Here is a 27,707-nt window from a genome sequence, read left to right as displayed (position 1 = left end):
TGGTGAGAAAAAAATTACTAAGGGCCATGTTGTAGTGGACTTAGCAGTTGGTGAGATCCACTCCACAACTAAGTTTCACGTGATTGAAGTTGACACAAATTACCACATGATACTTGGTAGAGCTTGGATGCACCGATACGGGGCTATCCCGTCGAGTTATCACCAATGCGTAAAGGCAGAGTTGGACAAGTGTATAGTGACCATAAATGCGTTTGACAAGCCATTTGGAGTGGAGGAAGCACACTATTCTGATGCAGTTTTCTTTATTGAGCTGTTAACGGATGAAACTTCAAGGACTGGTAAAGTTGCAGGGGTAAAGTTACTGAAGTGGGAAGATATTCGAGATGCAGAGGTTGCTCCAAAAAGTAGTGGACACAAGAGGAGCAGCAAGTCTACAAGTCCTCTGCCCAAGATTGTTAAGGTGCGCGAGGGTGGCAAAACGGTTTAGTACCTATGACGATCTTGGGGCCCAGACTTCATACCTTAGGAGAATAGCCCCGAGGCAAATAAATGTGATGGTGACGAGTCCCAGGAGACTCCTGAATCCGCTCTTGAGTGCATGCAAGACAGACCCAGGAGGTACTTGTTAAGGTAAACTTCAACGACTTGCCAGGCCAGAACAAACCTGTGTTTGTTAATGACACAATGGCTCCAGTAGCCAAGGCAGAATTGATCACACTACTGAAGCGGTACATCAACGTCTTTGCTTGGACATATGACGAGATGCCTAGTCTTGACCTATCCCTCGTCACCCATTACCTTGACACATTTCCCAACTCTAAGCCAAGAAAGCAGCATGCTCAAAAGTATCACCCTGATCTTGAGGCAAAGATTAAGGAAGAGGTAAAAAAGTTGCAGAGGGCCAAGTTCATTGAGCCTATACAGTACCCAACTTAGCTAACAAATATTGTGCTTGTGAAGAAGAAGAAGAACGGCCAGATCAAGGTTTGCGTAGACTTTCACGACCTGAACAAGGCCTGCCTGAAAGATGAGTTTCCATTGCCCCATGTTGACACACTTGTCGATTCTACTATGGGCCATCAGATGTTCTCCTTCATGGATGGGTTTAGTGGTTATAACCAGATGAAAATGGCACTAAAAGATGCAGAATAGATAGCTTTCAGAACGCCTTTGGGAAATTTTTTCTATACAGTGATGCCTTCGATTTGAAAAATGCGGGGGCAACCTATCAGCGGGATATGACTGCAGTGTTCTATGACTTGTTACATCATGAAATAGAGGTGTATATGGACGATCTAGTGGTAAAGTCTACCGAAGCAAATTGGCACCTCTGCGACTTGGAAAAAGCTTTTTAGCGTTGTCGAAAATTCTATTTAAAGATGAACCCTTTCAAATGTGCGTTCGGAGTTACTGCAAGCAAGTTCCTTGGCTTTTCGGTACACCAACGGGGGATTGAAGTACATGGAGATAAAATTAAGTCAATCGTGGAGATGCCACCGCCACACTCTAAAAAAGCCTTGAAGAAATTCATAGGCAAAGTGTGATACCTCATGAGGTTCATTTCAGCCCTTGTTGAAATAACCTTTTCCTTTAGGACATTGCTGAAAGGGAATCACAAGTTTGAATGGTTGCTAGAACACCAATAGGCATTTGATATGGTGAAGACAACACTTACCTCTCCACTTACAATGATTGCCCCATAGCCTGAGAAGCCTCTGCTACTGTATCTTACCTCTACACCTCGGTCTATTGGAGCTCTACTTGTCCAAGACATAGATGGCGTTGAGAAGCCAGTCTATTATATCAGCCGCAAAATCAATGGTGCCGAATCATGGTATACCCCAATTGAGAGACATTGCTTAGCCTTAATTTTCACCACGCAAAAGTTGCGCCATTATTTTTTGGCACACCCGATCCAGGTTGTGACCAGGAGTGATCCAATCCGCTACTTACTGAGCAAGCCCGCTCTGACTGAAAGAATGACAAGATAGCTTTTGGCTCTAGCAGAATATGACATAATATGTGTTACTCCTAAGGTTATCAAGAGCCAAGCACTTGTAGACTTGCTACCACAATTCCCATCTAGTGAACATGAACCTGCAGAGGTACCCTTACCTGGTGAGGTCCATATCTCAGCAGCAGCGGTTGAGACTTATTGGGATTTAAAATTTGATGGAGCCTCTGGAGCTGGGAAAGATAGAGCTGACATAACACTCACTAGTCAAGAAGGGGAGAAGTTCCATTTGTCATATAAGCTTGATTTTGAATGTTCAAACAACGAGGCTGAATATGAGACATTGATACTGGGTCTAATTGTTGCTCAAAAGAAAGGCCTCCGCAAGTTGAAAATTTGGGGCGTCTCCAAGTTTGTTGTTAAGAAAACAATGGGTGATTTTGCCTTGAAGGAGCCTCTGTTGGCCCCATACCGCACCATAGTTCAAAAGTTGCTCACTCAATTTGATGATGTCCAAATCCTACACAGCCTTCGAACACACAACCGTTTTCTTCATGCCTTGGCTACACTGGAGGCAAAGGTGGATATACCAGATAATATTATAGCCATCGTCATCGAGAAAAGAATAACACCAACAGTGTTAGCCGAAGAACATATAGAGCAAGATGCTGAAGGATGGAAAGCAGATATAATCCAACAGCTAAAAACAGGCCAGGGAATAATCTAACCAGCAAAAATCGCATCATTCCTGGTCCTCAAAGGAGAGTTGTATTTTTGTGGTCCTAACAACCTGCTAGCAAGGTGCATCGGTAGATAAAAAGTAACTTACAAACTTGAGCAAATCCATGCTAAGTCTTGTAGAGATGGAGATATCAGCCTACATCGATGAATGCAGAGGCAAGGGTACTACTGGCCAGAAATGGAAAAGAAAAGTACTAAGTTGCAAAGGCAATATGCAAAATGTCAATCCCATCCTAAAGAAGAGGAAGCCCATTTCTTAAATAGTGAGAAATAGAGGCAGTCGTATAATGACTATCTTAGAAACGACACACTGCCTAAGAACAAAGCCGATGCAATTAGAGTTAAGAGGCAGGCCCTCCGCTTCTTCTTTGACCAAGGAAAGCTGTACCGAAGAAGCTTTGAAGGGGCACCTTTGGCGTGTTCATCAAAGGATGAGGCAAACAAAGTGCTGAGGAAAGCCCACAAGGTAAAGCATCAAGAAGGGCAGCGACTATATGGACACCTTATCTACCTCGACTACTACTGGCCGACAATGGAGGAGGATGCAAAAAACTTTATAAAAAGGTTCCAGTCTTTCCAGAAGTTTGGGAACTTGATACACACTTCCACGGTTGAACTAAATAACATCAAGACTCTTTACTTGTTTCATATTTAGGCATTTGACCTAGTAGGTCTTATAGCGCAGCAATCCAAAGGCCACAGATGGATACTTGCAGCGATTGAAGTTAGTACCAAATAGATAGAGGCTATTCCGATAAGGAAGGCAGATGGGGCAGTAATGACTAACTTCATCAAGGAAAACATAATTTGTAGGTTTGGCATACCCAAGGTGATGTTGTCTAATAATGGGACCCCCTTTGTGAACCGCCATGTGGGAAGATTGTTGGACACTTACTAGATCAAGCACCACAAGTCTACTCTGTACTATCCTCAAGGGAATGGACAAGCTGAGGCAACCAACAAAACCCTCATCCGAATACTGAGTAAAATGATGGATGAAGCAGGGGGCACATGGTCTAAATAACTCCCTGTAGTACTCTAGGCATATAGAATGTCAAAAAGGAAGCCAACTCAGGCAACCCCATTTTCCCTAGTATATGGGTTCGAAGTTGTGTTACCAATTAAGTTGGTAGTACCCTCAGCAAGAATGGCTATGTCAACACACTTAGTTCCAAACAGCACGAAAAACGATATAGAGGCAGCCGAAGAAAAAAGAGATCGGGCCTCGCGGGCAATGTAGAAGTATTATCAGTCTATAGCCCACACCTATAATCCATCTATTCAACACAGAGAGTTCAACGAGGAAGACTTGGTATGGAAAACAGTGGACGCAATCATGCAAGGGTAACCAATCCCCAAGTTCTCGCCAAGATGGGAAGGCCCCTACAAAGTTGTTGAGGCAAGCAGCAGCGGGTATTACAAGTTGACAAGAGTAGATGATGGGTTCAGAAATGACCCTATCAACGCTAAGTATGTAAAGAAGTATTTTTCTTAATTTCTTTTGTTCAGAAAAAAAAGTTTTAAGTTTCTCTGTTAATACTTCTAAAGCAAAGTGTAAAGAAAGTGTCATGCACTTAGTAAACCTGTTACTCTTGTAAACACTTAGTGTGAGGAAAGTTTTCCATACTTAGTGAAATGTTACCCTTGTAAAGACTTAGTCGTGGCAAAGTTCTGATCATAGCAAAAGTTTTGCTCATCCTCAGAAGATATGTAAAGACAATGAAAGGAAGGCAATGAAGTAAGATTCAACTACTCAATCTCTTTACTTCTCATAAACATCAAAGTTTTCCGTAGCATGATTACAATGTTCGAAGGGAAAAGAAGAAAGAAAAAAAGATAGCATAAGTACAAAGAAAAAGAGACATAACAAAATCATAATACATCAAATCAAACCCTTCATAAGGGAGTCCATCAAAGTCATATCCTAAGGCAACTAAGCAAAAAGCAAGGAGTCTTTCTCCCTAAATCGAGCTAGGTTCTGTGGATGTTGCTCCAAAGCACCCTCACACTCCTTGATAGTCTCCTCTAAGGATGCAATCATCGCCACATTATCTGTATGCTCAAGGAAGCCATCGACTTCCTGAAGCCTAGCCCTCATCCACGATAGGTCCAAACCATTCCTCTCAAAGTCGCTCAAATTGGCCTTAGCACTTTCCACAAACTTACTGGAAGTTGCCAAAATCTTATTCGTAACAAGGTCGCGAATGAAACTGGAAAGTGACTCCAATAGCGTTGTCTGCACTATAGAGCCAGGAACGTTAAAAGCAGTAAATGTGTCAGGGTGTAGCGCCTGGATGCGGGCAAGAATGGAAACAGCTTCAAAGGAGACCCAATAACTTAGAAAAGAAACTCTCCTTGAGAACTGAGGGGACTCTTTCACACCACCGCTGGCTTGAATTACGGGAGAGAGACTAGTAGAACGACCGAAGGTTTGAGGGCGACGCACCTTTCCTGAAGGCGACTGCCACGCAGCATTGGAATGGGTAGATGCTGGGTAACGACCGGGTGAACTGACCTCGCGAGAAAGGCCAAAACTACATGCACCATCATATCGCTCTAAAAAGAGGTCGTCCATATGGTAGTCCTCAACATTCAAATCTAACACAAAAGTAGTATTCATGCCCACATAAAAGTCTCTTGACCCCCCAAGATTAGCTGGCACCTCAGGGAAATGAGTGGGGTACAGATCAGCGAGTTGCTCAGAAGTTGCTGAAGCAACTAGGTCAGAAGCATCAGTGACAGCAGTAGTACCATGAGTGGCCAGGTTGACAGCTACCTCCACAAGTTGAGCCAAATTTGGGGACTCTACAGCAGGAATTGCCGCTAGATCTACACCCCTCTCAGTAACTTGGACGTTGGGAAGTGTGGTTTGTTGAACCAACGGAGACTCAATGTACTGGGAGAAACCCCTAGATACAGCTTCCAAAAAGGGTGTTACGACTTCCAATGGCTCTCTTACACCACGTTCTTCTCTTAGTCTCGGGAACAAAATCATCCCCACCGACGAAGGAATGGTCTGAATGAGCAAAATCAACAGGGTTTGGGGGCTCAGCACTCTTAACAACTACACCACCCGCTGCAACTTCCACAATAAAGGGGGGGACTTGTTCATTTTCAGCTAGGGGGTATCATGACTCCCTTCCATACCTGTAACTTGCTCAACCTCAGCAACCCGCTTAGCCTCAACAATTGGCTCAGCCTCAGCAACTGGCTCAGCCTCAGTAGTTGGTTCAGCCTCGGTGCTTGGTTCTTCTTCAACATCTGGGAGTATCACTCTGCGAGTTCTGAGTCTAGTGACCCTTGAAGCAATGGGAAGGTCGTCGTCGACATCTGAATATGAGAAAATTTCGATGACAGTAAAAGGACCTCCAGGGACCGAAGGTGGTATAGACGATAGGCCTTAAAAAGTGAGAAGATCATGTGACTACTGAAGTAAAGATTAAAAAAAAAAAAAGCTCAAGGAAGTATGAAAAATACAAAATATTTTCTAAGTATGAGTACCTTCTGGAGTCTCTTCCTACTTGGTGAGGCACGATCCTCAGTAACTAATGTCGCTACCTCCTAGGCTGCCCTCAGTTGGAAGTGGGTCATACGTATGATAGGGGGGAGAACAACTTGCAAAGGTTAGACGGACATTGCCCCAGACGGATAAGGCTCCACTACCGCAGGCAAGGACAAAATCTTGAAACGGCAAAATACACCGGTCTATTTCCCGCAACTAGAGCGGAGACGAATGGATAAGTCAGGTTGCGGAATAGGTTCCATTATAGGGACAACTGGATCACTATTGCAAAAGTTGAAAAAAGAGTTGAGGTTGCGATGCCAAAATAGTCTGTTATTAGGGATAAATGTGCCTTCTTTTCTATGCGAGGGCAGCTTCATAAGGCCTAAACCCTCCTTAGGTAAAGCGGTGTACTCACGAGCAAACTGCTGGAAGCTCTGATGGAAATCTGTCTGAGACGGAGGGACATATGGGGTACCTTAATCCATGCCAAACTGTCTAAGGACCCTGTCCGGTTGCTGGACATGCCTTCCTTGTTCCATACGGGCAACAACCCAGGGCGTATCATAGCAGGAATAAAAAGGGAGTTGGCTTGGACACTATCAAGAGAAAAATCAACATGACGATCCTCAGAGAAATAGAACGGAACAACAGAGATGCCTGGAAGAAGTTGGGTAAAGAGGCGGACCACACACTCCTCCATACGGTCAATGTAATCCACGAAAAGTCTGTTGGTACCAACACCAGACCACCTGGAGACGTGAGGGAGGAAATGGCGCACTTGTCTTGTGACGGGTCGTCCCGCTGCATCTAGGACAGGACGACCCTCTGCATCAAGGACTTCGTCGGTGAAATTTAGGGACAAGGCCCATGGTAGGGAACTGCTCTTAGAAAAAGGCAGTTAAGAACTGAGCATGTACGAAACTCCATACATCATAACGGCCCATGGATCTCTCCATGTCTAAGTGAATGAGGTCCAGACGAAAGTATAAATTCCCTAAGAAAATGGGAGCCAAAGGGATCTGACTGCCGCTGCAAAGTTGACGACAAGAGGGAACACTAGGGGATTGATGCTCTCAGCAGGGTTGCTGGGGAGGACAAAAAAGGAGATGAAATAACTGACAAAGGCAGCCAGGTACAAGTTGCCGCGGTAACCCAGGCCAACTATGGAGTCGCGACTGTCCTCAGTAATGTTGCCCATAATTGGTTGCATGCCCTTGAAAAAGTGTTTTAGCTAGGAGAGATAGGTGGTCTTGTCTCTTTTGGGCCTCTCTTGAAGTAGTTCCCCAGTCCTGAGATCGTACCAGGAGCCATACTTCCATGCCTCTCGAAAGGCACCTTGAAGAACAGTAATGGCAATCTGTTTCGCAGCAGTCAGGGATGTAGAATCAAAAGGGAAGTCCCCACGGGTGCTTAGACGAAGGAGAAAAGCAACATATTCAAGAGTTGGGGTTATCTCCCCCCAAGCCAGCACGAAGGTGTGAGTGTCGTGGCTCAGCGGGAAATCACCGTATCAGTATTGGTCTGTGCCTTACGCATGGACAACTCCCTCGAAATTAAAATGGCATTGAAGAGGCGGACATCCCTCAAGCGCTGCAATAATATCATCAACCCATAGGGACTAGTCTACCAAAGGGCTTGAGTAAGTGCAGTAGTAGATATATGAATGGGGAAAATCACCACGCTCCACGCGGAACCGCAACACAGAAACTAGGTTCACCATGTCAGTGTCATCCAGAGAGGCCTCACCAAAAAGGAGTAAAGGCTCTTCTAAAGGAGGGGCGTCAGGAACAAAGGAATTAACTGCCTTCTAGAACGGGTCAGCAAGCCACCCAAAATATGGAGCCCTCTTCCACTCAGTACTGGGTGGGATAGCCCTGTCGGGTAGAAACCTGGTGGTAGCCTTGAAGAAGAATAAAGAAAGAAAAGAAAAACTTTAGAAGGTAGGGGCCAGAGAGAGAAGAAGACAAGGAGACAAGAAAGTGTGTTGTGGCGGAAGTGCGGGACTAGTGGACTCAAGAGGCGCTATTTATAAAGAAAACAGCAAAAGGGCCGCCAACACGCTTCCTTAGGCCCATTATGACCGCCAATCAAGGGCACCTTTTCAGAACCATTATGACTCTATAGAAAATCGACGCAACTCCTAGCCTAACTGACGCAACTTTTGATCCAATCGACGCAACCCTTGGGTTACTTGCTAATGTCATGCACACGTGAGAAACAAAGAGTGTGTCCCTTACGCGTGTAGGAGGCAAATATAGAAGGTCAGAAATTAAACCCCAAATTAAGTGTGGACCCAAGTGCTGAGGTCGCCCTCTCAAGGCGACCAGGAATGACTAAAAGAGTATGGGCTAAAGCCTAAGGGAAACGGGCCAACAGTGGGTCGAAGCAGGTCCGACCCGCCTAGGGTCCGAACAGACTCCATAAAGGAAAATGCTTAAGTGAAGTTGTAGAGGGAACATGTGCAACGGTCAAGTTGCTAAGGAACTTTGCCTCAGCGTCGCCATTCCCCAATATTGTCGGTTCCGCCGCCATCTAGAGTTGCTGAGGGAAAGAGAAAGTTGAAGTAACTAAGTTGTAGAGGCAACACTTGCGACGGCCAAGTTGTGGAGGCACTTTGATTCAACGCCGCCATTCCAAGTATTGTTAGTACTGCAGCCATCTGGAGTTGCTGAGGGGAGGAGAAAACAGAAGCAACTAAGTTACAGCGGCAGTACTTGCAGCGCCCAAGTTAAAAAAGGTATTATGTAGGCACTGCCATTACTAATATTGTCGATTCTGTCATTTAAACTCACTGCGGGAAATGACTGTCACAACAACTACAGCCGCCGCAACTAACATGCGGAGGAAAACCCCTTGCCAAGTTGATAGTAGCCTCTGGGAGAAGCTTCCCCTCTACAAGTTGCTTGGCTAATGCTTGGCACTGATAACAAGCCCCAAGGCATTGTTAGCCTAGGGCTGATAGTAGGCCCCAAAGTTCATTAACTTGGCGTTGATAGCAGGCCCCAAGACTTACTAGTTGAAGCTACTAGCAGGCCCAGAGATACCAGTTTTCCGCGGCGATCCCGCGAAGATGAAAGCAAGGTAGCCCAAGTGTAAGGGACTCCCTTTCCATTACTCAAGTCATAGACCTGCCTTACTCGCACAGGTAGGACTAAGGAAGCCCCTTTGAGCTTGGTACTAAGACACAACATGGCTGATAGCAGGCTTGGTTGTGGCCTTCGCCCTGGGAAACTAGGGAGTTTGTGGTTAGGTGGCTAAGGGTGGAGGCTTCGTTGAAGTGAATACGAACATAGCTGATAGCAGGCTAATGGAGTCCTGGGAATGCATGTACTGGCTAAATGGAACTGAGAAGGCAAGTGCAGCAACAAGGTTTACCGTTGCAAGTGCACTTGCTGAGGTTTGAGCTGAGAAGGCAAGTGCAGCGGCAAACACTTCCGCTACAACTGCACTTGCTGAGGCTCAAAAAAGAGTTGCAACGCCAAACAATCTTGTCGCAACTGCACTTGCTGAGGACCAAAAAGGTAGTTGCAGAGGCAAACAAATAGTACACAGTACATGCAGAGGGACACGTGGCACCTTCAGCCTAGTGGCTTAAGGTAGAATATTCTAGGTGATCCTTTAGGACACTTGTCTTCTTTCTATTTGGCCACTTGGTGTACTCTTGGTATCAAGGAAAAGCCTATAAATAGGACCCCATTTTCCAAGGTCCAAAGAGACGAATTTTGGAATTTGGGAGAGATACTGCCTATTTGTGCACTGCCATTGTCTTCTTCTTGAGCTACTTATTTCACCCTCACCTAGCTGCTCACTCTCCAACTTTCCAGATAGTTGCTACTGCTCATCCTCCAACCATTCCATCATTATTGGACCATTAACATAGTTTTGCCTCTCTAATCATCTTCCTAACCTTGAACCCCCTACATTACCTAACTTAAAAATCTATTTACAAAATTTTTTTAGTCCCTTTGCATTAATAGAAGCTATATTTAATATTTACTCACTTTTTGTTTTTGTTTTTGTCTTTAAAATTGTGATGCCAAAAGCAGTGTTCTCTTCTGTTTGCTAAACTCCAAATTGGTGGTTCATGTCATTTCATTGTCTTACATGTGTGTATATGTATATATATATATATATATATATATATATATTGAAATAAATGACTTTTGTTTTGTTGTCTATATGAAGGGACGATTAGGGATTGCACAGTTTGATTCAATAGCTTAAAGGTTTAGAAAAGGGGATTCAACTTCGATTATAGACATAAATTTGTCTAAATTTTAAGACGGAAAACAAAAGAAAAAGGAATTTTGTAAATTATAAGGTACCACTAAGCATTCAAAAAAATATATATTTATGTATACCCCAATATATAGTGCAAACAAAATGAAAAAGGAGGTGGACATAGCAGAATTATTGGAGGTCCATGAATTTCTGGGTCACATCATAGGGGATTGATCACCCATGTGCTCTTGTTCATCATTTTTTTGTTCATACTTTTGTGCTTCATTTTGTTCCACTCTTGACCTTTCCAAAACCTCACTTCTAGATCCACATTTTTATTTGTTATTATGTAGATAATGGCATGTAAAGCCCATGTCGTTTGTCTTTCTACACATATTTTCAATGCTTTTGTAGTACATTATCTCCTTACACTTCCGTTTTGTCACTACCCTGATAGCAAAATCTCAAAAGTAATGATGTTTTTAATTATACAAGATCACTTTTACTATGTTGAGATTTCAATCAATCTAACCAAAATTTCATCTACTCACTTTGTTTTGCCAATATTTCTTTTTCCATAGCCAATGAAAACTGACCTGACACCAATATCATCACCCTTGTCACCACAAACACCCCGCCGCCGCCGCCGCTGCCATCTTGGATTGTCCATTGTAGGATTGAGAGTAGCTTAAGATGGGCTTCTATAACCATCTTAAAATAAAAAATAAAAAAAAAAACCCTGGATCCAGACCTTTAGCTCTGACCACTTGAATCTAACAAGCCGAACCCGACTAAATTAATTGGCTTCATTATGGAGGCATAAATTTGTATGAGAGATTATGAACCAACTAGGCTTAACCTAATTGGTCATCATACCTTTTTTAGAGTTTAGTCTCAAAGAGGTCGTGGGTTCAATTCTTCTTATGGGGGTTGAATTAAAAGAGTGTAAGCACTTAGATGCTTTACCAAGGATGGAGAGATTTTCTCTCATATGTGCTAATCTAACAACTAATATTTGTTGATAAAAAAAAAAACATTTGTATGAGAAATTATGATTTTTAAAAACAATAATGTAGACACACTAATGAATGAACTAATAAATATGAGTAATGATTCATCCCCCCTTTTCCACCCACCCCCTTTGACCCCCTCTCTCTCTCATTGGTTACCTTTTCTTTTTCTTTTTCTTTTTTTTCCTACTCCTCCAATCACCCCCTGCCACATGGCAAAGGGGGTGAGGGGGTGACCCCCAAAAGGGGGTCCCAAGCATTATTCATAAATATATCAATTATGTTAGTGTTGGTATTAGAGATGGTCATTTTAATTTGATTTGCGGGATTTGTTTATAGCTGTCAGAATGAGATAGATTTTATCTGTCTTGACACTTACGTGTGGCTGGGGTGGGGGTAGATTACGTTTTGGTCACCCGTAACGCGGTGGGACGGAGGCGGGTATCGCCTTCTCGTCCCGATTAAAACCCGACCCGATATAATTAATAATATATATATATATATATATAAATAATATATATATATATATATAATATAATTAGATATAAGAAAATAATATTAAAAGTTTGTGATTTTATTTAAATATAAATAAATAATAATCCTAAAAGTCTTACGGTTTACATATATAGAAATAAGAAAAATTATTTAGTGTGCTAAACATTAAAATGATTCTTAATTTTTTTGACTATTTGAAATATAGTTGGCTATCCATGGGTATCCGCAGGGGCAGGGCTAGGGTTGAAAAATTTCATCCGTAGCAGGGTGGAGCGGGAGCAAGGGTAGAATTTAGTCACAGGAACAAAAGCAAAAAATAACAAATCCGTCCCAAATTAGCCCCTTGGCCATCCCTGGCTGTAATGTTTGTATGCCCCACTAAAACTAAATCATAAAGAAAATCCTAAAGTGGCTTCATCACCTCGATTAAAATACAGCCAAGCCCAATCAAAGAATTCTAGAGAGAGGATTGTTTGCCAATCCAAAATTATAAAACATTGTTCCCAGACTTGGGCGGACATCTCTCATCCAAATTTTAGGAAATCAAATTTTAATTGTTTATAATAAAAAACAAAAGCAGTTGATAGGTGTAAAAAAATTAAAAAATTGAAGCATTCACGAAAAGTTGGATATTAAAAAAATTAAATAGTTCAAATTTTAGATAAAACGGTAATGTCATAAATTTATAATTTAAATTCTCAAGAGAGTTTGGCCATATGTGGTTAAAGTGGTGACAAATCAAAAGTTAGTTTGTAATATGTTATTTTCATCATGGATCAAATTAAGAGAAACTTTGGGGCTGATTCCTTAGGGATTAGTAGAGGTATGTGCAAGTTGGTTTGGACATTCTGATTTATCAAAAAAAAAAAAAATTAGAAACTTTGTAGGATCGTTCTTGATTAAGACATAATACACCTGTCACTTTTTATAGTTCATACTTGGGCCGTATTTGAGAATAGACTATTTTAGTAATATTTTGACTTTTTATAAAAATATGTGCAGAAAATTAAAGAGAGTAATATGATAATTTATAGTGACTTTTTGACTTTTTGTTAAAATGTGTAGTTGACAAACGAGGCCCAAATAAGTGTTCTGGGTTTTTTATATTGGTCTCGTTTGAGAAGTTGACTATTTTAGTTAACTTTGGCTAAAAAAATTGTGTTTGGAAAGTTGGTTTTTTATGTTTTGTTTTTGTTTTTGTAGTTGATTTGATAGCTGTAAGAGGGAAAAAAAGGATTATGATTTGCATGTGATATTTTATCATAATGACTATTTTAATTTTTTTATTAATTATTTTAATAAAAAAATTCTTTTACCAAACAGGACCGTTATTATTATAGATAAATTTGTGTGTGTGTGTGTGTGTGTGTGTGTTGGGGGGGGGGTTTTTATAAATGTCCCAAGGTTTCCCAAGAATTTTTTTTTTATTTTTGTGTTTTCCAAGTTACATTGGGCAGCACAAGGTTGAAATGTCCAAAGATCTACCAAATATTTTTACAATAATGCTACGGTTACTTATGTTCTTACTAACAAGCCTACAGAAACTTTACGTGGCATTCCACATCACTTTTTGGCCCACTGTCATAAACAAAAAAATTAAAAAAAAAAATACGAACCACAAGGAATCCATTGCCTCAACTTCGTGGGCCCCACAATTCCTTCATTACAATTACATTGAAGAACAAAATTGAGAGTTCTGCAACTTTTCTCCATTACACGCCTCTTTCTCGCCTGAAGAAGATGATTCGGCCGATTTCACCCTTCTTTCTCTCAACTGATGATCAACGCTAATATTTCGGTGAAATCGACTGATATCTGACAAAGAGGAGAGGAAGGAGAATAAAAAAAGATAGGTAATTTAACAATTTTAGGGATTTCTTGTTTTGATTGAATAATTTTTGGAGTAGAAACTTCAAAATTTTGATTTGGGAGTTCACAAATTTAATTCATTATATTACTGAAAATCATCAAATATTGGACTTCAAAATGTTCTGATTTGAAATCCAACTAAAATTTCGTTTGATTTGGGTTTTGGGTAAGATTTCAAATTTTGTTGAAATCCATACTTCATCCAACTAAAATTTATGATTCATTTTGGTATTTTCTAGTTTGAATTCCCTGTATTTTATTGAGACTCAATTGCAACATTCAAGGGTTATCTTTTAGTATTGATGCAATGAAGTTAAAAGGCAAGAAGAATACTAGTAACAAAAGTTTCTCTTTGTCTACTATGTTATTTGTTGGGTAGTTCAAATGGTTTGTTCAAGAACATGAACTTACCACCACAAATAGGAGCACATAATTAAATCAATGTGTTTACTGCTGATTGAGTTTTGGAAGGATAGAAAATGTTCTTATGTTTGGTGAAGGAGTATTATTTTGGTGGGAGTTTGTGGTTATGAATTCTTTTTTTATTCTTCTTTTTAGATGAATTTTATCATGTCTCAGGCTCTGTTTTGCTTATTACTTGGAAACTTTGTTGTTAACATTTGTTATATGGTAGCCTGTCTCCATTTCCATAGTCAAGCTTTTTACATGTTATCATATATTATTTTTCTTGAATAAGATTTTATCTTTTGCCAATCCAAATTATAAATAAAAAAAAAAATGCAAGATTGTTCAAGGAAAGCTCCAAATTTGCTATTTTGATACAGTGGTAGCTCTAAGATTGTTCATAGCTAAGTTTTATCTTTTTATTTATTGTTTTTTTTTTATCTCCCTCTTTTAGGCATGCATATTTGGATATTGCTTTTATCTAATTGCATTATTTTTATAGGTTGTGTAGAAGAAGGTGGTGACTAGTTTGATATCAGCTATCAATAATGAAATCCTGTTTTCATGTGAGAGTAGCAATTACAGTTGTAGATTTGGAAAGACAAGCTAAGGGAGGCTGGATTTTGCTTTTGAGATGAAGGAATGCTTTTTTTTTTTTTTTGGTGTTCTTTTTTGCAGAATGATGTAAATTTTTTGTTTGTACTCTCAATGAAGTAGCTATTTTTGTTTGTGAGATGAAGGCTGCATTTTTTTGTATATTTTATAATGAAATTATTTTGCCTTCTTATATTGTAATGAAACAGCTATGAGATTGTAATGAATGCTTCATATTGTAATAAATATTGTTCTTAGTGGCTAAGATGGGTTTGTTGTGTGTTGTAGTTTTGAATAAATGAAATGTGCTATGGTGGTTGTGATTTTATTGTTTATTGTTCACAAAAAACATGTCGAAATGCTGTTGAAATTTTGTCAGAATAGATTAATATTGTCGAAATGTTGTCAAAATGTGCTATTTTTTTGTTCACATGTTGCTGAAATGGTACTGAAATGCTGTCAAAATGGTTAAACACATATCAAACAAAAAAAAACAAACAATCTTCATTAACTTCAAATAGAGATTCAACAGTATCACTTGAGTTTAAATAGTAGTCACAATGTGTAATGAAATTAAAAGAATACAACTGTGATGTCAATGCTCTTCACTTTTGTCATCTTTGTGCAATGTTAGAGTTTTGGCTTGTGCCATATCATTCATTGTCAACATTCCATTGAAATTGTTGGGATGCATAACTCCTCCCATCTCTAAGTCTAGGCCTCCAAGATGGAGTTGGATGATGATGACCTTAATAATAAATTAAATAAAATAAAATAAAAAGTGTTACTCTTATTAAAGAATACACTAAACTAAGCTATGATTTACTAATAGAATTAAATTAGTGCATACCTCGAATGGATACATGCCAACCCCTTGTCTGAACATACATGCTTGAAATGACGAACTTCCTCATTGTAGTAGATTTGGCTGACCGAAATATGAACTCATACCAATGTTACTTGGATGACTAGTCATGTTTGGCCACATGCCTAATCCCCTGTTATAGTCATAACTTTCTTGTCCGATATGCAGTGACTGTTGCATTTCAGAATTCTACAACGCGAAATTTAAAGCCATAACTCACTCTTCCTAATGGTTAAAGTCATATTTTAAAGTTACTACCAACTATTTATGATACAAATATTTTAAAGTCAAACCCTTTCACTCTTTCTAAAGTTACTACCAACTATTTATGATACAAACATTTTACTTACATGAAAGTGAATATTTTCCTCTTTCACAAGTTCAACAACTCTTGCACCATGCATATTCCCATTGTCCTGCAGCTCCTACACAAATGTAAATTAATCAAAGTTAGCAATTATTAAGAGCAATAGTATAACCATTATAAGTAATCAATAAAATTCATTAACACCACAACCTTCTCCAGATTTCTCACAATATGTTTGTGCACATTTTCCTTGCAAGTTAGGCTATGAATCTTTTTTTTTTCCTTCTTTTTTTTTCTTAGTAACTTTTTCAACCATAGATTGCTTTCTTTTAAATGGTGGGTGCCCTTTTGAATGAGCTACCAAGGGATCAAGTATGTTTGTCCTCTCTTTTGAAATTCTAATGCCATCTCCACATGACATAGACCCATTTCGAGTACGTACAGAAATTTGTTTATCGCTTCGGCAACTATCTTGCTTCATACATACGCGAAACTCACATATTCTTTCTATGAACTTCTCACTCCAATCTTCTGACACTGCAGCCAAATCCGCAACCTCGTAGAAAACATTACACATTTTATCAAATCGGCGTGCTTCAGGTTTGAGAGCCCAGTTGTCATAACTGATTCGCACTTTTGTATGGCTCATTTTAACATTTTTGGGCCATCTTTTCAAAATGTACTTATCCGGTATTTGATCAACCTTCCTGTGAATGAACACCACAATTTGATGCCTACACAATATTCCCCTATATTCAAATAACCGACAATTACAATAAACCCCATTAGTATCTTCATCAAAGCACACATTAAAAGATACACGACGACGACTTTCTCCAAATAATATATCTTCAGCCACTTCGTATTTTGAAATGTAAGCATCTTTCTTATATGAAGATAAATCACAAGAAATCTTCCCCATTAGCTCTCGCTGGAACTCTTTAAATTTTGCCGTTGTATAAGCACTTTGTAATTGCTTCTCCATTTCATAACCAACCATACATGGGATGCAAGAGTTGAAAGAATTAAATTCTTCATTGTTCTCATTTTCTACCTTTTTTGCCAAAGCATTTTCATATTGTTCTACAAATTGTTTCAATGTGGTCTTGGAATTAACATACCCATGAAAAAATGCATGCATGCTTTCACTACGCTGTGTGGTTGACATTCCTGCCCAAAAAGTATCTTTCACAAAGGCAGGCACCCAATGATGCCTTTCATCATACAAGTTAAATAACCATTTATTGCTTTGAAGTTTATACTTCTCAATGCCCCAACTTTCTTCAAATTCTCCTATAGTTAAGGAATCATAAACAACATTTTTCATTGAAAACTTGATTCCTTCATATTGATTGTAACCTCTCAATTTCTCAGGTAGCTTTTTCATGATATGCCACAAACACCCCCGATGTCGTGCATTATGAAAAACAACCTCTATAGCATTTTTCATTGCTTGATCTTGATCCGTAATGATTGCAAAAGAAGGACATCCAGACATGCATGTGAGCCATGACTGAAATAGCCATGTAAAGGTCTCTGTGTCTTCACCTGAGATCAATCCATACCCAAGTATGTTGATTGGCCATGATGGTTCACTCCTACGAAATGAGCGAATGGCATTGCATATTTGTTAACTAAGTATGTTGTGTCAAAGGTAACTACATCACCAAACTCTTTAAATGCAGCTCTACTCCTTGCATCTGCCCAAGATACATTCCTTAATCGGCCTTCTTCATCTAAATCCATCATGTGAAAGAATTCAGAATTGTCAGCTTGCATTTTCAAAAAGTAATTATGCATTGTTGTAGCATCTCCTTCTCCAAGTTCTATACGTTTGACCCTATCCATATGATTCCTGCAATCCTTCTCTAAATATGTCAATTTCCCATGCCCTCCTGCCTGAACCACTAATGAATTAAAACTCTTGTTCATTCTAGTACCGACTTTAGCATGTAATTCAAGCCTCCTTTTCACAGCTGAATTGAGAACCCTATGGCATCTATAAAATCGAGCTTTTCCTGGACTCACTCCATGATTATGGTCAAGAACCATAGATCTCAAAATCCACTTTCCATCACCTAATAGATTTGCACAAATCTTAGCTTTGCAATCCGTTTTTGATTGTGGATGCAATTGATGGAGTTTGCTTGATTTAATCTTTGGCTTTCCACTATGAGTACAAGCAACTATCACATACCTCACCTCACCTCCTACTTTTTTAGAGCTTCGTATACACATGCCAAAACCTTTTTCCTTTGCATACCTTTGATAGAATTGAACAAGGTCATCAATGGAATCAAACAACATTCCTACTTTAGGATCTTCTACACTTTTTGCCTTCTCTATTTCAATCTCATTATGATCTTCATTTAAGCCAACACTTTCAGAACCACTTGATACTTCCTCCATGTGTCCGTATTATAATATATAGAATAATCAATGAACAAAACAAAAACAACATAAACTAGAAAGTCTACTTTGTTAAACCAGTCTTCTTCAATTAAAAAGTAACATATTCATACATGTAACTGTTAACTAGAATATGGAAATACTTCTTTAGCAACACTTGTATAAAAAATTATATTCAATTACTAATGTATCAAAACCAATTCAATATTTTTTATGCATATACATTAGCCCCTCCCGAACAAAATCCATCGTTCCGCCCCTAGTGGTAGTGGTTATAATTGAGTTATGAGAGGTCTTTAATTATGTATTAAAGGTGTTTGGTTTTGATCCATTAAATTATGACAGAAAGTTATTTGATAATAATATGATACACTCTTTTTGAGGGATATATAGATATATATATATATATATATATTATAGTATTACCCATATTTTAAACTTCTTATTTACAAATTATGTATACAACAGAATTATGCCCAATCCCAATTTAAAAGCAATAAAAGCATATGGGCATCTCGTATATATATTTTTTCAAGATCATCCCCACATACACTTTGATTTGAAACCATCAGGACAAAAATAATAAACAAGAGGACCAGCCATACTAACACATCTAGTTGAACAAAAATTGAGCACTAATAGCCTTCATATTTTAAATAAAACAGGAAGCAACAGTGAATGATTTACCAAAATCAGTAGGCAATAGAGAGGCCAGGGAAAGAACCTTCGTTCAATTCTCCTCTTGGGTTTAATTTATCATTGATTCAGTCGATTACCACAGATGTAAAAGAGACATAGTCAAACCCACGAAGAAAGAGAACTTGAGAGATGAACGAATACTTAGTTCACCAAAACGACGTGAAGAAAGGAAGTCGAAGATTCCGCAACTTTTCGGACGACTCTGCAAATTCTTATTTCCTTTTTTTTTTAAATTCTTTTGTTTATGGCAGTGGGCCCAGGAAAGTGATGTGGAATGCCATGTAAGGTTTCTGTAGACTTGTTAGTAAGAATATAAGTAAACGTAGCATAATTGTTTAGGCTAAAATTCACAAAAAAGACAAAATAGGTTAAAATAGCTAATAAGACAAAATATCACATCAAATCCATAATCATTTCACTTTTTCTCTCACAAACATCACATCCAACTACAAAAAAATCCAATCAAACACCCACTAAATTAAAAATAAGTTATTTGAAATGTATAAAATTAAATTTAAAATTTATTATTTTCAAATTATATATTTTAATTTTTATATTGTGATGATGGAGATAATAGTAGTGGTTGTGGCAGTGGCTTGGTGGTGATGGTGAGTGTAGTAATGATAGTGGTAATAAGACGATGGCAATGCTTATAACAAGCCGAACCCGACTAAATTAATTGAAGCTTGGATTGTCCATTGTAGGATTGAGAGTAGCTTAAGATGGGTTTCTATAACCATCTATAATACAAAAAAAAAAAAAAAAAAAACAAAAAAGGCCTGGATCCAGTCTTTCGGCCCTAACCACTTGAATCTAACAAGCCGAACCCGACTAAATTACCTGAAGCTTATGAGTTGGCCTCATTATGGAGGCATACATTTGTATGAGATATTAGGCCTTGTTTGATTTGTTTTTGAGAGAATAATTTTGAATTTTTTTTTAAAAGAAAATTTTTTGATTTAGTGATTTTAGAGAAAAATTTCTAAAATCACTTTCTTTTTTTTACACATCAATCAATCACTTTTTCTCTCTCCTCTCTTCTTCTCAATCATTTTTTCCCTCACACACATCTACTCAACTATAACAAAATATCAAATCATTTCAAACTCCCATACTCAAAAACTATTTCCAAAATATACAACCAAACAAACAAAAAAAATTTCTTCTCTCCCCAAAGTTTTTTTTTAAAATTTATCTCCCAAAACCAAACCAAACATGATTTTTAAAAACAATAGTGTAGACACACTAATAAAAAAACTAATAAATATATCAATTATGTTAATGCTGCCATTAGGGATGATTATTTTAATCCGATCCGCGGGATCTATCTATACTCATTAAAATGAGGCAGATCTTACCCGCCCAACACTTACATGGGGTGGGGGCGGATATCGCATTTCCGTCCTGATTAAAATCCGACTCAATATAATTAATAACATATATAAATAAATAATATATATATATATATAATATAATTAGATATAAGAAAAGAATATTAAAAGTCTATAATTCTATTTAATTATAAATAAATAATAATTCTAAAAGTCTTATTGTTTATATATATATATATATATATAGAAATAAGAAAAATTATTTAGTATACTAAGGAGTTAAATAGATCTCAATTTTTTTAATTATTTGAAATATAGTCAGATATTCGCGAATATCTGCGAGGTGGGGATAAGGTTAAACAATTTCACCAATAGCGAGAGTGGGGTGGGGGGTAAGGGTAGAATTTAGCCTCAAAAACAAAGGCAAAGAATGACAAACCCGTTTCAAACTTGCCCCTTAGCCATCCCTGGCTAGTATATCCGTATGCCCCACCAAAACCAAAACTAAATCATAAAGTAAGCCCTAGAGTGGCGTCATCACCTCGATTAAAATACAGCCAAGCCCAATCAAAGAAATCTAGAGATAGGATTGTTTGCCAATCCAAAATTATAAGACATTGTTCCCAGACTTGGGAAGCCATCTCTCATCCAAATTTTAGGGAATCAAATTTTAATTGTTTATAATAATAATAATAATAAAACAGTTCATAGGTGTCGAAAAATTAAAAAATTGAAGCATTCACGAAAAGTTGGATATTAAAAAATTAAATAGTTCAAATTTTAGAAAAAAATAGTAATGTTAGAATTTATAATATAAATTCTCAAATTCACACATGGTAAGAGAGTTTGGCCTTATGTGGTTAAAGTAGTGTGGTTAAAGTAGTGGCAAATCAAAAGTTAATTTGTAATATGTTATTTTTATCATGGAGAAATTTACAATGTGCATCCTTTCAAATGATGCACATTATAAAAAAGTTATGGTTTTTTATAATGAACGTTATGATTGTTTGTAATGTGTGTTATAACATTTTGTTATGACAATTTGTAATTTTTGTTATGACAATTTGAAATTTTGTTATAATATTTTTCAGTGAAAAAAATTTATGATTTTTGTAGTGAAAAAGTTATGGCATTTTGGGTTTAAGTTATGAAATTTTGCGAAAAAGTTATGAAACCATATGTACTTTTTTGAGGGTACACATTGTAACATAAGAAGGCCTCGTTTGGGAACATAATACAACTTTCACTTTCTATAGTTCATACTAAGGCCTTGTTTGGGAATGAGTCCGGATCCTCTGTCGTGATTTCCTACAGTGCTTCCTGCCATGCTCCAAAACGATGACGTTTTGGAGTCTTCTCTTTCTAACCTCTCTGTTAGCTCTCTGACCTGAACCAATATCCAACACCAAATTTGAAACAGACTCTAACAATGAACAAAAAGAAGTGCATTCAACTTGAAGCTCACATCTTTCATCGACAAAGCATTAGCTCTCAACTCACGGATTCGACTCTCTCCGATTCGTTTTCCTTTATACGAGAAAGTAATATAGGTGTCATAGAACTTGAAGGGGCTGAGATTCGAGTTCTTCATGGCGTATATGGCGGCAAATCGGATTTTGAATAAGGCTAAAGTGGTGGTGAGATTGTCGATTGTGGCAGAGCTCAGCCAGAATTTGAGGGTTTTGGGGCATAAAATAGTGAGATCGATGGCGATGAAGAGGGCAGTTTGGAGGACAAAGCAGAGCGCGATGATGATTATGTGTTTTATGGATTTTTTTGGGATTTATTTTTACCTTGATTTTGGTAACAAATAATAACAAATATTTGTTTTGAAATATGGGTTGTAAGATGTATTGCAAGTGCTTGTAAAAATGTCTTATTGAATATAGTCGATATGAATTTTGGGTTGTATGATTTACTTACTATTTAGTTTAAAATCTAGGTTTGTAAGATGCACTCCAAGTGCTTGTAAAAATGTTTGATTGAATGTAGTTGTTTAACTTTGGTCAACAAGTTCCTCACCTCTCTTGTTTTTTTTCTTCATATACAAGTGTGGAATTTTTTTTTTATTGTTGTAGTCTTGATTGTTGCAATGCAAGTGCTGATGATGATAGTGCTAGCAATGAAGATGTAATTAACTCTAATAGTTGAAAAAATTGGTGTTCTTGTTTTCTTCTGAGGCTTGGAAGGTGTAGGGAGGGGAAGCATGAAGGAAGTTAAAGAAGTCAATTGAAATAATGCCTGGAATTATGACATTACCATGTCCATGATCATGTAATTGATAGAACCAAAGTTGTTCACCCATTACCATTTTCTGAAAACATGAAGACATCCCAGTTTTTTTTTTTTTTTTTTTATTTTAAGATCAATTCAATTAAGTTTTAAAATTAAGTGACATTTCTCAGATTAGAGAATTTGTTACAGAGTGGCTGTAGAGATAACTAACCAGAATATCAATAAACCTAATTCATCAAACAATCAAATTTTTACAACATAAAAGAAACACCCATCAATACTCTTCAGCGTCTTATTAACTCAAGCGATGAAGAAGTCTTGACAGATGCATGTTGAGTATTTAATTTTATATCATATGCTTGTTAGTTTCATCTGTCTGTGAGTTGCCTTTGTCTTCTTTTTCATTTGTTATTTGCCCTAACATTGAAGTTTTTGGAATTTCAATCACCCATCTCCCTCAGTGCTAATTCCTGCTCTTTGTACAGTTGGTAACATTGTCACTGGAGATGACATGCAAACTCAGGTACTAGGCAATTGGAAACATACTTATTTCTTGTGTTTTCTCATATATAGCCTTCCCACCTGGCAACACAGATAAGTCAGCGTACATAGAGAATGATGAAAAAGTAAGGAAAAATTGAAAGATCGCCAGAGCAGCAGAATTCACAAAAGAAAATTGGTTGTTAATCATGTTGTTTAATTTTGATGATATCTAAAATATTCTTTAAAATTTTGGATTTTTTGATATACATATTTTATATTATTTGACACAAAATATTATCTGTTTAAAATATAGGTTGTATGATATATTTGTTATAAATATTATTTAAATGGAAATATTTTGAAAATATCACTATTCACTTTTTGACAAAATTGATTGATTGGTTGGCTAGTCACTATTCACTTTTTGACAAATTTAAAATTGATTAATTGTATAATTTTGACAAAATTGATTGATTGGTTATATTATTTTGATAAATATGATATTGTTGAATTGTTTCCTTTTGATATACTCACATGGGAAGATTTTTGATATATTTGCATGGGATGATTGGTTATTTTTATTTGAGTGTATTTATAATCTCTTCAACAATTACAAAGCTTTTAGAAGGGGTATATATATACACATTTGATATAATATAAAAATAAATGGTTACAAAATTGCAGCATATTTCACATGTTGAAGTTTGAAATTGAAATGTTATAGCTACATCTTTATATAAATTAATGTGGACTTTGCAGGAACATTTTTTTTTGCCTCATTTCTTGATATATATATATATACACAATATGTATTAGTCAAAACCTACATGTTAGTGAGTTTTGTTCAACTTTTAGCCAAAATGTTTGACAAAAGGAAAAGGTGCTACATGATGAAAAGTTGAAAACAAATAGATTCCTTGTGATTTGTCAGAGAAGCATCTGCCTCTCCAACGGGTATATTTTTGGGTATAAATAGAAATGTTTTATGTGAAAAAAAATCAAGAACTTGAAGAGAAAAATCTATGTGCTCCAAAATTTTGAGTGTATTGTATTCTGCTCTTTCACTTTCAGATCTAGGTGTACTCTTTGTTCTTACACTTTCATATCTACTCTTTGTGAGAGAATTATTGTAAAAGAGGGTTAAGTACCTCTTATCCTTATTTATCATTTTGTGACGGAATTTTGTAAGAGTGGGGAATTTATTGTTAAGTGAGGCTCGATAGATAAAAATAAGACTTGTGCAAAATTCACAAGCTTGGTGAAGCTTTGGTGGTGTATTGATTCATTTTGATAGTAAAAAAAATCTTAGGGAGGTTCCTTAGGGAGTAAACATAGGCTCAGCGTGTTGAACTACTATAAATCTTAGTGTTTGTTTTTCTCTTCCTATCTTTCTTACTTTTATATTGATAATTATTGTTTTGTTTTTTATTTGTTAAAATTCTTAATATTGTGTTTATTATTTTTTTAACCTTGTAAAATTTTTTAATAACCCAATTCACCCCCCTCTTGGGTTGCTTACTTGGGATAACAATTGGTATCAGAGCCTAAACTCTAGTTTGTGTGACTTAACCGTCTTAGAGTAGATCATGACAACCCTTAGTTATTCCTTACCTGAATGACAAGTATCCAATAGGCCACCACTGCTTAGCAACACAAATTTTAGCTGCACAAATTTTAGCTATTGGAAAGTTAGGATGACTATACATATTCAATCTAATGATTATGAATACTGAAAAATTATTTGCAATGGTCAAAAAATTCCTACCAAAACCATAGATGGCCTTAAGGTACCAAAATCTGAAGATGAGTGAAATGAATCAGATATTAGAATGGCCCAAATTGTCAAAGCCACAAACATGTTGTACTGCGCCTTAGATGCCAACGAATTCAACAAAATCTCCACATGTAAAACAACAAAATAAATTTGGGATAAGCTTACAGTGACTCGTGAAGGAACCGAACAAGTTAAAGAATCTAGAGTCAGTTTGTTAGTCCATAATTATGAACTCTTTAAAATGAAACCTGATGAAACTATTCCTCAAATGTTTACTCGCTTTACTGATATTATTAATGGTTTAACTTCTCTTGGCAAAATATATACTAATGTTGAAATTGTAAGAAAAGTGCTTAGATCATTGCCAAAAAGTTGGGAGACAAAAGTCATTGCCATTACTGAAGCCAAGGATTTATCAAAACTAAGTCTAGATGAGTTAATGGGATCTTTCTTAACTCATGAGCTCATAATCCAAGCAGGAAAGGAAAAGGAAGACAGCAACAAGAAGAAAGAAATAGCCTTCAAATCCAACTCGAAACATCAAGAGGATGAGAAAGATAATTCGGATGATGATGAGGAAATCACATTCATCACTAGGAAGTTCAAAACATCTATGAAAAAGAAACAAGATATGCGAATTTTTTTTAGAAAAGACTTCAACAATAGGGATAAGATTTTCAAAGGGGACAAAATCACAAAAAATCTGAAGTTACCTGCCACGAATGCAATAAACCTGGACACTACAAATCAGAATATCTAAAACTTAAGAAACAATTCAAGAAGGACAAGAAGAAAGCCATGATTGCAGCATGGGGAGAAGATAGCGATGAAAGCGACTCAGAAACCGAAGTTTGTAAAAATGAGATTGCTAATCTATGTTTAATGGCACTTGGAAACGAAGATGAGGTAAATGAAGAATCTTTTACATTTGATGAATTACAATCAGGTTTAGATGAATTACATGCTACATTTAAGAAACTTAGTTTGAAAAGTAACTGTCAAAAGAAAGTGATTTCAAGCATATCAAAAGAAAATGAATCCTTAACTTCCAAGATAAATGCTTTAGAAAATAAAGTCATGAAAATAAAAAAGGAAAAATAAGATTTTAACTCGAAAAGAGTATTCAATTTCTGGAAAAAAAAAAAAAATTAGTTGTATTGCAAAAAGAAAATGAGTCTTTAAAAAAAGAGCAAATTGTTTTGAAAGAAAATATTTAAGACTTGAAAAATACTCTTTCAAAATTCACTCAAGATAGAGAGACTTTAGATAAAATTCTTAAAAATCAAAATCGTACTTTTGGTAGAGTCGGAATTGGATATAAACCTTTTTCAAAAGTAAAAACTGTAAAAAATAGTTTTGTGTATGCATCTTCTAGTTACTCTCATCTCACAAGTCATTTTTGTGGTACAAAAGGTCATATTTCACCTTCATGTCCTGTTAAAAGGAATCATTTTGCTAAAAAAAAAAAGATGTGAGTCTCTAAGGACATTTCAAAAGTGTCAAATTCTAACTTTTATGGACCCAAGAAAATATGAGTACCTGAAAGGGAGATTTATAGTCTGGCTTTGGGCCGTGGAAGAAGCTGGATAAGATGGGGCCGAGCAAGTTTGGGCCTAGCTAACTTGGGCCTACCCGGGGCTCATCTCCCCCTGTCGTGGCCAGGGCCTGAGAACGATCTCATGTTTTGGACCGAGCTTCCCCAGATTGGAACTTGCTCGGTCGAGGCCCATCCCCGAGATCCACTTTTGCCAAGACAGGCTTCTGCTACCCAGGCTTTGTGGGAGCACGATTAGCTCGGTTATGCCGGAATGCTACCGAGCTTGACTGTATGGAGTTCGGCGAATAGATCACTCAGGTACGCTGCGCAGCGGGGTCATGAAAGGCCGAGGTTGTTCTGCCGGTCTGTCGGGCTCTGCTAGCATAGCCTGACAGTTTGGTTAGGTGGTGATTGCAGGATTTGTGCTGACAGATGGGAGAGCAGCACCACGTGTCAAGAGACAAATGGGAGCAGATTTGGGCGCAGAAAGTATATAAGCGAGTCTGCGCCCCCCATGCTGGGATGGAACATAATTTGGTGAGAACAACCTAAACACTCAACTCTCTCCTCTCTCTCTAGATCCCTGAGTGTGTGCTAACTTGACTGTCGGAGGGGTTTTCCAGCCACACACCACCGTGGCTGCATACCAACAAGAATTGTCCAGGAAGTACAATAAAACTGTGCACCCCAGACCGTTTAAAGTTGGCGACTGGGTTTTAAGAAAGGTCATAGGTAACACCCTGATGCTAGGCGAAGGCAAGCTAGGGGCAAACTAGGAAGGACCCTACAGGATAACCGGTCTGGAGAGCAAGGGGGCATACCACTTGGAAGATTTGGACGGCAAAAGCATACCCCGGCCATGGAATGCAGCCAACCTCAAACTGTACTATTTTTAGTCTTCATAGTTTTTATGTTATTCTTTTGAGCAATGACTCGTTTGCCTTACATTTCAGAATGTAATACTCTTTTTGTCAATATAATAGAAGTGACTTACCTTTGTTGAAGCAATCTTTTGTTTTCAATGCTTATTTCGTGATTTTAACCGAGATGTTTTATTTCGGTGGATTGAGTTGATGACTTGCTCAACTTGATACTGAAACTGAGATGATTTACTCTGGTTGGTTGAGTTGATTATTTACTCAACTTTTAGATTCTAACCGAGATGATTTACTCTGGTTGGTTGAGTTGATGATTTACTCAACTTTTAGATTCTAACTGAGATGTTCTAGTTCGGTTGGTCGAGATGATATACTCAACTTTTTTAGATTCCAACCGAGATGTTTTATTCCGGTGGATTGAGTTGATGACTTGC

General features: G+C 37.5%; 2 protein-coding genes and 1 long non-coding RNA gene across 3 annotated transcripts; 1 reads left to right on the top strand and 2 right to left on the bottom strand.

Annotated features, from left to right (window-relative positions):
• The first annotated feature begins 13,582 nt into the window (after positions 1–13,582).
• On the top strand, positions 13,583–15,020 carry LOC114286113 (uncharacterized). The gene is made up of 2 exons (XR_003637418.2): positions 13,583–13,740; positions 14,664–15,020. It is a non-coding gene; the product is annotated as an uncharacterized LOC114286113 (long non-coding RNA).
• Positions 15,021–15,350: 330 nt separating this feature from the next.
• LOC114286164 (protein FAR1-RELATED SEQUENCE 5-like) lies at positions 15,351–17,425 on the bottom strand. Its single transcript, XM_082918647.1, has 3 exons — positions 16,289–17,425; positions 15,971–16,045; positions 15,351–15,503 (listed from the first exon to the last, which is right to left on the bottom strand). Exons 1-3 carry the CDS (start codon positions 17,423–17,425, stop codon positions 15,351–15,353), a joined length of 1,365 nt encoding a protein of 454 aa, XP_082774773.1.
• Positions 17,426–17,481: 56 nt separating this feature from the next.
• LOC145822060 (protein FAR-RED IMPAIRED RESPONSE 1-like) lies at positions 17,482–18,336 on the bottom strand. The gene has a single exon (XM_082918646.1). It carries the CDS (start codon positions 18,334–18,336, stop codon positions 17,482–17,484), a length of 855 nt encoding a protein of 284 aa, XP_082774772.1.
• Positions 18,337–27,707: the final 9,371 nt, after the last annotated feature.

The sequence above is a fragment of the Camellia sinensis genome, chromosome 3, assembly GCF_055761805.1.
Source record: "Camellia sinensis isolate YWXY chromosome 3, ASM5576180v1, whole genome shotgun sequence".
In the NCBI taxonomy this organism is placed as follows: Eukaryota; Viridiplantae; Streptophyta; class Magnoliopsida; order Ericales; family Theaceae; genus Camellia; species Camellia sinensis.
The sequence above is the reverse complement of the archived record's forward strand: the minus strand, read 5'-3'. Positions and strand labels throughout refer to the sequence as shown.